Source organism: Melanerpes formicivorus, unplaced genomic scaffold, assembly GCF_026170545.1.
Source record: "Melanerpes formicivorus ecotype bairdi unplaced genomic scaffold, bMelFor1.0.p_v2 SCAF_47, whole genome shotgun sequence".
In the NCBI taxonomy this organism is placed as follows: Eukaryota; Metazoa; Chordata; class Aves; order Piciformes; family Picidae; genus Melanerpes; species Melanerpes formicivorus.
This window is the reverse complement of record NW_027142399.1, coordinates 2692472-2703091: the sequence shown is the minus strand read 5'-3', so window position 1 is coordinate 2703091 and position 10620 is coordinate 2692472. Positions and strand designations below refer to the sequence as shown.

Genomic DNA, 10620 nt, shown 5'->3' with positions numbered 1-10620 from the left:
TTAGGCATTGAAAGCAGCTCTAAGGTCTTCTCCAGACTGAACAACCCCAGCACCCTCAGTCTGTGGTCACAGCAGAGATGTTCCTGGATCATCTTTGTGGTCTCCTCTGAACTCACTCCAACAGCTCTGTGTCCTTCTCATTCTGGGCATGCCAGAACTGGTACCAGTATTCAAGGTGGGGTCTCAGCAGAGCAGAGTAAAGGGGCAGAATCCCTGCTGGCAACACCAACCCCTAACAGAGGGTAAATGATTCCCCAAACTTAATAATAGGAAAGTGCAGTCTTCTGTGATAAAATCTTGAGGGCCCTGAGCAGATGAAGTAATTTTTTGACTACTTGGAGATGCTTAGCTGCTTCCTGGAGGGTAAAAAGCCTGAACAAGAAAGGTGCAGCTGCAATCTAGTGCCATTTCCATGCTCTCTGTCTCTGGCATTACTTAAGGGACCCAGCAAGCCCTCACTCACATTGAATTGAGCTGGACAAGTCAGCTCCTTGAGTAGAGCTTATGTAACACCTCTCCAAGGGGCTGAAATTGTCTCTGACTTGCACAAACCAGTCACAGTTTCACTTCCCATTACTCTCCTCTCCATTAGGAGTTTAGCTGCAGAACAAAAGCAAAAAATGCTCTGAGAAGCAATTTGAACACAATTAGTTTGCAGAGGTGGGATGAGAAGTGGGGAAAAAAAAGAGCAACCCCTTCCACGAAACCTCTCCCATTTCCCTCCCTCTGCTCCTCTGAGGTTTAGTGTGGAAAAAGAGGAAGCTGAGCAGAAACTGCTCCCTCTGCAAGTCTGCTGGAGCTGAGCATTTCACATCAAGCTACTTCACTTCAAAACTCAGTGCATCACATCATGGGGTTTCCTACATGCTGGAGGCCAAGCTGACTGCTGGCTCTTGGGTGTTGAGTACAACAGAGTGATGCTCTGAGGCATACAGCACAGTGATGCTCAGAGGCATAGAGCACAGTGATGCCCAGAGTCACACAACAGAGTGATGCTCAAACACAGAGTGGTGCTGAGAGTCACACAACAAAGTGATGCTGAGAGTCATACAAGAGAGTGATGCTCAGAGAACCTCTCCTAAGGGGGACAGGCTACAAGAATTGGTGCTGTTCAGCCTGGTGAAAAGAAGGGTCCAGGGAGATGTGAAGGTTGTGCCTCTTGCCCTTTGTTCTGCCACTCTCCACCAACTACTTACTTTGACTACTTGCTTTGTTTCAAATCATCAAGTGGAGCTGAAATTGGGACATGCAGATCAGGAAGAAACCATTGCTGGGGGAAGGTCTAAACTTTCTCTGGCTGTGACATGTGTCAGAGGAAAGAGTACACAAAGATGGTTTAGATAGTCAGGAGGTGTTGGGTGACAGGTTGGACTTGATGATCTCTGAGGTCTTTTTCAACCTTATAGATTCTATGATTCTATGAATAGAATAGAATAGAATAGAATAGAATAGAATAGAATAGACCAGACCAGACCAGACCAGACCAGACCAGACCAGGTTGGAAGAGACCTTCAAGATCATCAAGTCCAACCTATCACCCAACACCATCTAATCAACTAAACCATGGCACCAAGCACCCCATCAAGTCTCCTCCTAAACATCTCCAATGACGGCGACCTCCCTGGGCAGCACATTCCAATGGCCAATCACTCTATGAGAATTTCTTCCTAACATCCAGCCTAAACTTCCCCTGGCACAGCTTGAGACTGTGTCCTCTTGTTCTGGTGCTGGTTGCCTGGGAGAAGAGACCAACCCCCACCTGGCTACAACCTCCCTTCAGGTAGTTGTAGACAGCAAGAAGGTATCCTCTGAGCCTCCTCTTCTCCAGGCTAAGCAACCCCAGCTCCCTCAGCCTCTCCTCATAGGGCTGTGCTCCAGATCACTCTGTGATAGCACTTCAGCTGGAGAAGACAGCAAAACCCTTCAGACAAACATGCTGAAGGTTTGCAGGGAAAGTTATCCTATTAATAGAGTAGGACAGGACAGGACAGGACAGGACAGGACAGGACAGGACAGGACAGGACAGAATAGAATAGAATAGAATAGAATAGAATAGAATAGAATAGAATAGAATAGAATAGAATAGACCAGGTTGGAAGAGACCTTCAAGATCATCACATCCAACCTTTCACCCAACACCACCTAATCAACTAACCCATGTAACCAAGCACCCATAGAATAGAATAGAATAGAATAGAATAGAATAGAATAGAATAGAATAGAATAGACCAGACCAGACCAGACCAGACCAGACCAGGTTGGAAGAGACCTTTGAGATCATCAAGTCCAACCTATCACCCAACACCATCTGATCAACTAAACCATGGCACCAAGCACCCCATCCAGTCTCTTCCTAAACACCTCCACATAGCATATATTTCCCAGGAAATAAATCACAACTGTGATCCTGGAGGGGAAAAGGCTAAAATCTCTTCCTAAAACTCACGAAGGCAAAACACTCCACTGGATACCAGAGAGGTTTGGGTTTGGGGTTTTTTTTTACCTCTTCTTTTAATTTAGCAGTAACAAGGTCTACAATACATTGACTCACAAAGAAAGTGAAGGTATGAAACCACATTCTTCATACTGATATGGGACATTCTGGACTTTGTAAATACCCTTTCTCAAGGGAGAAGAGTTCTGGACACCCAATGAACATCTTTTGCAACAACCCGTGGTGGGAATTTCGACTTTGAACAGTGATGGTGTTTGGTGAACCTTGTCCATGGAGATCCAGATGCTTCACAAATGAGTGCAAAGCTCAGGATCTCACTGTACAGAGAGAAGGGGGAGGGAAACTGAGGCACAGTGCTCTGCAGTGGCTCGCCAGGGTCAAGCAGCAGGCAGCAGAGATCTGGACATCAATCTCAGCTGTCTGGCTCCCAGTCAGGTCCCAGCTCGCCAGGCCACAGCCTCCCAGTGCAGGTGGGTATCCATCCAGCAGTTCATCTCTTAGACAGGTATATCTTCTTTCACCTCTGCTGCTGTCCCATTGGCTCCATTCAGTCCTGCTGGCTCCTTGCCTTCCTCCTCCTCTTCCTCTTCCTCCTCTTCTTCTTCCTCCTCTTTCGCTGGCTCTGCTTCTCTGCCTCCGCTCAGGAGGGTGGCACTGGAGAGCTGGCCGAGGAGCTGTCCCTCCCGGCGGGACTCGGCCAGCTCCTTGGCGCAGCACACCGGGGTGTTGGTCTCGTAGGTGCTGTGGAAGCTGTTGTAGTCAACCTCATAGAAATCCTTCTCCAGGGTGAGGACAGGAGTGAAGCGATGTCCCCACAGCACCTCGGTGTCCATGTAGGAGCTTCGAGCCTGGCAAGTCATCCCTGGGTGGAAAGAGAGGGAGGGTAAATGCAGAGCCTCCTTACGTGCTCACCCAAGCGCCTGCCCCGCTTAAAAGCACTTTCGTGTCAGCTCCGTACCCGAGTGCTCTGGGACGCACAAAAGGTCTTCCCTTAACAAGCCTCACAAAAGCCTCCCCCATGAAACAGCTGAGCACCACTGCACCTTCAGACTCTTGCCTGAACCTTCTGCACGTGGCTCTGAAGCCTGCTACGGCTAAGCAGCTTCTCTCTGTCCTCACATTGCTCTGCTGAGGTGTGGCTTGTGGGTGATACTAACAACACTGCTGGGGAAGTGTGCCAGAACAGCCTCCAACCCTGCCAACGTGCCTCAAACCTTCAGCCACCCAGCTCCTAAGTAGAAGCAACCACTGCCCTCCACTCCCATTGCATCTGACCCCATCCCCTTTCACTGCCAGCAGATCAGCGTCCTGCACTGGAGCTAAGACACTGAGGTGGAGAGAGCTCTTATGAGTGGCTCTTACCACTCTTATGATTTCATAGAACCATAGAATTGTTAGGCTTGGAAGGGACCTCAAGGATCATCCAGTTCTAATCCCACTGCCATGGGCAGGGACACCTCACACTACAGCAGGTTGCTCACAGACACATCCAGCCTGGCCTTCAAAACCTCCAGGGATGAGGCTTCCACCACCCCCTGAGCAACCTGTGCCAGGCTCTCACCACCCTCATGGGGAAGAACTTCTTCCTAACATCCAATCTGCATCCATCCATTTCTATTTTTGCTCCTTTCTCCCCAGTTCTATCACTCCCTGACATCCTAAACAGTCCCTCCCCAACATTCTTCTAGCCCCCTTCAGATACTGGAAGGCCACAATTAGGTCTCCTTGGAGTCTTCTCTTCTCCAGACTGAACAGCTCCAACTCCCTCAGCCTCTCCTCAGAGAAGAGGATCTCCAGCCCTCTAATCATCCTTGTGACCCTTCATTTATCCACCAGACTGGTTTTTTGAACACCTCTGGGAGGGTTCCACCCAACTGCATTGGGTTGGTAGAACCAAAATCCCCACCACCAGTGAGTCAAGACCAAAAGCAGGTTGAATTCCATGGGTTTGTGGATTGGATGGACAGTGGAAAATAGAAGCTGGTGCTTGTCAAGCTGCTTCTCAGCCCGAAGGAGCAGAGTTGGCTTGAAGAAGTTCCAAGAGAAGCTTTGCAGAACAGGGATGAGTATTCAGCATTGGCAGAACTGCAACCAAGCTCTCTTGGAATCATTTGCCAGTGTCAAGATTGAGTTTGTCTTCTGTTTGTCCTAATTATGGAACCAAGGACAGTGAAATCTGGAAAACCTGGCCTCACAAAGTCCCCTCTCTGATCTCTCTTGCAGGATGAGGGATGGACAAGACTTGAACACATCCAAAACATGCACTTGATTCACTTCCTCACCAGTGCTTCCAAGTCTAACTCCTACAGCCCAAAGTACATAAAGAAAGATCCAAAGCAATGCATTGGGGGGGTGGGAAACATCAGGGTCAGATATCTTCTCCTCAGGTGAGCTCAAGCAAGTGACTGCAGTCTCAGAGGAACCAGAAAACTCCTTTCCTGCAGGAAAACAACAGTGACTTTTGTGCACAGATGACTATTTTGTTCCCCTAACTGCTACAGCCCATGAAAAGACACCCACAGCAGCAAGCCCTCTGGAAAGCTTTGCTTGTCTCTTATTGCTCTCCTTAGTTTAAAGCTCTCCAGCAGGAGTTTATTTAGGCTGCTTTGGTTCTTGAGATGTTAGAAGGGGGGGGGGAGGGGGGTGTGGTGTGTGTGGAGACACAGGACACACCAAGAAATTTCCAGCTTTGTACCACAGATTGAAAAGCCAATTTTAGTTTTCCCTTTCTTTTTTCCCCCCACCAAGAAGAGCTGCAGGAGTATTTGCTTCTGGGCAGGAACAACAAGTACAGTTAGTCATAGTGTTCCAGTGTGCCTGCTTCCTGGCCAGGAAGGAACTGGGATGTGCAAAGCCTGCTATGATAAAAAAAACATATATATAGAAGAAGAAAAATCATCCCAAGAGGGTTTTGCCTTTGGGAGAAGCTCTGCTGGGCTACAGGATCTCTTCAGGAAGTTGTCAGCTTGTGCTGGTAAAAACCAGCGTGGAGCCCACTCCTGCTCGTGGTGACACTATGATGTGCAGCATCAGCTCACCTGGGCTCCTCAAACCTCAAGGTGAAGAAATGACAGACCTCCAAGTGCCTCCTCCAAGCCTGAACACTGGAGCAGGCTGCTCAGAGAGGCTGTGGAGTCTCCTTCTCTTCTCCAGAGAGATTCCAAACCCACCTAGGTGTGCTCCTGGGTGATTGACTTTTATTTGTGATTTATTTGTGTCTGGTTCTGGGCTCCTCAGTTTAGCAAAGATGTTGAGTTGCTGGAAGGTGTCCAGAGAAGGGCAACAAAGCTGGGGAGGGGTCTGGAGCACAGCCCTGTGAGGAGGGGCTGAGGGAGCTGGGGTTGCTTAGCCTGGAGAAGAGGAGGCTCAGGGGAGACCTCATTGCTGTCTACAACTCCCTGAAGGGAGGTTGTAGCCAGAAGGGGGTTGGTCTCTTCTCCCAGGCAACCAACACAGTCTCAAGCTGTGCCAGGGGAGGGTCAGGCTGGATGTTAGGAAGAAGTTCTTCATAGAAAGAGAGATTGGCCATTGGGATGTGCTGCCCAGGGAGGTGGTGGAGTCACCATCACTGGAGGTGTTTAGGAAGAGACTGGATGGGGTGCTTGGTGCCATGGTTTAGTTGATTAGATGGTGTTGGATGATAAATTTAATTTGATGATCTCAAAGGTCTTTTCCAACCTGGTCTGGTCTATTCTATTCTATTCTATTCTATTCTACTCTACTCTACTCTACTCTACTCTACTCTAGGTGAAGCTCCTCTAGCAGGAGGGTTGGACTAGATAGTGGCCCTCCTCTGGTCCTGCTCTCTGTCCTTCCTGTGTTGAGAGCTTCAGAGGTGGACACAGTTCTCCAGGTGAGGTCTCATGCCCTGAACTCCAGAGAAACCATTCTAGTTATGTTCTGAACCCCAAAGACACCACCTCAGTAATGTCCTGAACCCCAGAGACACCATCCTGGTTATGCTCTGAACCCCAGAGACACCATCCTGGTTATGGTCTGAACCCCAGAGACACCATACTGGTTATGTTCTTAACCCCAAAGACACCATCCTAGTTGCATCCTAAGCCACACAGACACCATCCTAGTTATCTCTTGCTGCCAGTACTCAGTTAAGGGAGTAACAACACAAAGCTTTTAGCAGCCAAACACTCCACACAGCCAGCATCCTGCCATAGCTGCTTTCTGTAACCCCAGGGGTACCTGGAGCCAGCAGAGTCATGCAACTTGTAATTGCTCCCTAATCCCCTTTGAATCTCCCTGTTAGCACACGTGCAGTGGTGCTTTAATTGCGTGGGGACAGGCCACTTGGCAGCTCCCACGTTACCCAGTGAACAACCAGCATTGTCTCTGCTTCAAATTCCATTAAGTGCCTGCTTTGCAGGCTGCCCTGTGCTCTCCAGCCTGGTTAATTAATGCATCTCTAATGTCCCCAGCTAATTATTGCCTCTGGAGCTACAAAAGAGGGAAAAAAGAGAGATGACAGGAGAGGTGTGGAGCAATAAACTTTGCTGTTGTTGCCAGGACAGAGGTGTTCAAAAAGGGATTGGATGTGGCACTTGGTGCCATGGTTTAGTAGTCATGAGGTGTTGGGTGATAGGTTGGACTTGATGATCTCAGAGGTCTTTTCTAACCTTATTGATTCTATGACTCTATAACTCTATGATTCTATGACTCTATAACTCTATGGTTCTATGACTCTATGACTCTATAACTCTATGGTTCTATGACTCTATGATTCTATGACTCTATGATTCTATGACTCTATAACTCTATGGTTCTATGACTCTATGATTCTATAACTCTATGGCTCTATGACTCTATGATTCTATGACTCTATGATTCTATGACTCTATAACTCTATGATTCTATGACTCTATGACTCTATGGCTCTATGACTCTATGATTCTACAACTCTATGACTCCATGACTGTATGATTCTATGACTCTATGATTCTATGACTCTATGGCTCTATGGCTCTATGATTCTACGACTCTATGACTCCATGACTCTATGATTCTATGACTCTATAACTCTATGATTCTATGACTCTATGACTCTATGACTCTATGATTCTATGACTCTATGACTCTATGATTCTATGACTCTATGATTCTATGACTCTATAACTCTATGGTTCTATGACTCTATGATTCTATAACTCTATGATTCTATGACTCTATGATTCTATGACTCTATAACTCTATGACTCTATGATTCTACGACTCTATGACTCCATGACTCTATGATTCTATGACTCTATAACTCTATGATTCTATGGCTCTATGACTCCATGACTCTATGATTCTATGACTCTATAACTCTATGATTCTATGACTCTATGATTCTATGACTCTATGGCTCTATGACTCTATGGCTCTATGACTCTATGATTCTACGACTCTATGACTCCATGACTCTATGATTCTATGACTCTATAACTCTATGATTCTATGGCTCTATGACTCCATGACTCTATGATTCTATGACTCTATGATTCTATGACTCTATGACTCTATGATTCTATGACTCTATAACTCTATGATTCTATGACTCTATGATTCTATGACTCTATATCTCTATGATTCTATGACTCTATGATTCTATGACTCTATGACTCTATGATTCTATGACTCTATGACTCGATAACTCTATGATTCTATGACTCTATGATTCTATGACTCCATGACTCTATGTCTCCATGATTCTATGACTCTATGACATAGATGCAGCCACCAACCCTTGCACACAACCTGCCCTTTGGGCTTGCAATATCTCTTCAGTTTCAGCTTGCAGTGGGGCTTGCAAACTTCTCTCTTGCAAAAATAACCACATGGGCCTGAAACAGACCTTTTCTTAAAGTAACCATTGCTGCATGTTTGGGGTTTAAATGTTTGGTTGTTCACTATGACTCCCTGAAAAGAGGTTGGAGTGTTGGTCTCTTCTCCCAAGGAACGAGTGATAGAATGAAAGGAAATGGCCTCAAGTTGCACCAGGGGAGGTTTGGGTTGGATATTAGCAACAATTTCGTTGCTGCAAGAGTGGTCAGGCATTGAAACAGGCTGCCCAGGGAGGTGGGGGAGTCACCATCCCCGGAGGTGCTCCAAAACTGTGCAGCCATGGCACTGTGGGCCATGGTTTAATGTGCCTGGTGGTGTTGAGCTGCTGGTTGGAGCAATGAGCACGGAATAACAGCATTGTTTTGTTTGGGAAAGCCTTCTAAGATCATTGAGCACCATGGCCATTAAATCACGGCCCACAGTGCCATGTCTGCACATTTTGGGAGCTCCTCCAGGGATGGTTACTCCCCCACCTCCCTGGGCAGCCTGTTCCAATGCTTGACCAGGGAAGCTTCCTCCTTGTACAGCAGCAGAATAACACTCGAGAGCATCTGAAGCTCTAAGCTGTCTCAGAGGGCTTTGCCAACCTTAATAACTCTGTAAGAGTAATAGTTTGATAGTAATGATTCTCTGTAGTAATAAAAAGTGGTGCTTGATGACTTGGGCACCTCATTTAAATAAGCTTCATGCCAAAAGCATATCCTTGGCTCCCCTCTGTCAGCCTGGGTGAAAAATAAAGCTATAAAGATTTGCCTGTATCAAGCCTATCGTATTCTCCAGCTCCTGAGACCATTACCAGTTGAATTTTCTCCTAAACAATCTGGCTGGGGGAAAAAAAAAAAGAAAGGAGAAGCAGAGAAAAGTCTGCTCAATGTAAATTTGTACAATCTGTCAGTTGTGGAAAATGTGAAGTGAAATGTGAAATCTTCAGCTTTCAAGTGTTGGCTACATCTTTCTCAGCTCCTCAGTCAGCAGCTTGGCTTTCAGCTGCAGACAAGCCTCACACTGCAGTGAAACCAGGGACAGAAAAAGATCCCCAAACCCAAACCACAAACCAAAACAACACACAGCCTTCTCCCACCCCCCCCACCCCCAACCACCCCAAACCCCAATTTTGCACAAAGCTAGAAGCAGATGCAGCAATTTTTCAACAAAGCTGGAAGCAGTTCCAGGCTCTTTCAAAAACTGGAGGCCAGAGGACTGTCTCTGGTTTCCAGCTCTCTATTAAACGTTGGGGAGGGTTTGAATGATAATTTCACTACAGGAAAATCCTAAGCAGTTGTTTTTTTTGGGGGGGGCTGGCACCTGGAATCACTACTCCACAGATCATTACCAGAGTTTAGAATGGAATGGAATGGAATGGAATGGAATGGAATGGAATGGAATGGAATGGAATGGAATAGAATAGAATAGAATAGAATAGAATAGAATAGAATAGAATAGAATAGAATAGAATAGAATAGAATAGAATTAACCAGGTTGGAAAAGACCTTCGAGATCATCGAGTCCAACCTATTACCCAACACCATCTGATCAACTAAACCATGGCACCAAGCACCCCATCAAGTCTCCTCCTAAACACCCCCAGTGCTGGGGACTCCACCACCTCCCTGGGCAGCACATCCCAATGGCCAATCACTCTTTCTATAAAGAATTTCTTCCTAACCTCCAGCCTAAACCTCCCCTGGTGCAACTTGAGACTGTGTCCTCTTCTTCTGGTGTTGGTTGCCTGGGAGAAGAGACCAACCCCCACCTGGCTACAACCTCCCTTCAGGGAGTTGGAGAGAGCAAGAAGGTCTCCCCTGAGCCTCCTCTTCTCCAGGCCAAGCAACCCCAGCTCCCTCAGCCTCTCCTCACAGGGCTGTGCTCCAAACCCCTCCCCAGCCTCCTTGCCCTTCTCTGGACACCTGCCAGCAACTCAACATCTTTCCTAAACTGAGGAGCCCAGAACTGGACACAGGACTCAAGGTGTGGCCTAACCAGTGCTGAGCACAGGGCAGAATGACCTCCCTGCTCCTGCTGGCCACACTGTTCCTGATCCAGGCCAGGATGCCATTGGCCCTCTTGGCCACCTGGGCACACTGCAGGCTCATGTTCTGCCTACCATCAACCAGCACCTCCAGATCCCTCTCTGCCTGGCTGCTCTCCAGCCACTCTGACCCCAGCTTCCTGGAGTCATCATCCTTGGAGGTGTTCAAGAGGGGATTGGACGTGGCACTTGGTGCCATGGTTTAGTCCTGAGGTCTGTGGTGACAGGTTGGACTTGCTGATCTTTGACGTCTCTTACAACCTTGGTGATTCTGTGATTCCTTGTTTAAAGCAGCCAG

The 10620-nt window shown here is 47.3% G+C and overlaps 1 protein-coding gene across 4 annotated transcripts in view; it reads right to left on the bottom strand.

Moving 5' to 3' along the window:
• Positions 1-2486: 2486 nt before the first annotated feature.
• The window catches only part of KCNJ5 (potassium inwardly rectifying channel subfamily J member 5), a 71347-nt gene continuing 63213 nt past the window's right edge, over positions 2487-10620 (bottom strand). For all 4 annotated transcript variants that reach the window (XM_068160000.1, XM_068160003.1, XM_068160002.1 and 1 more), the window contains one exon: positions 2487-3317. In XM_068160000.1, the coding sequence (XP_068016101.1) occupies positions 2953-3317 (365 nt within the window). In that variant the 3' untranslated portion in view covers positions 2487-2952. The remainder of the gene's footprint in view (positions 3318-10620) is intronic.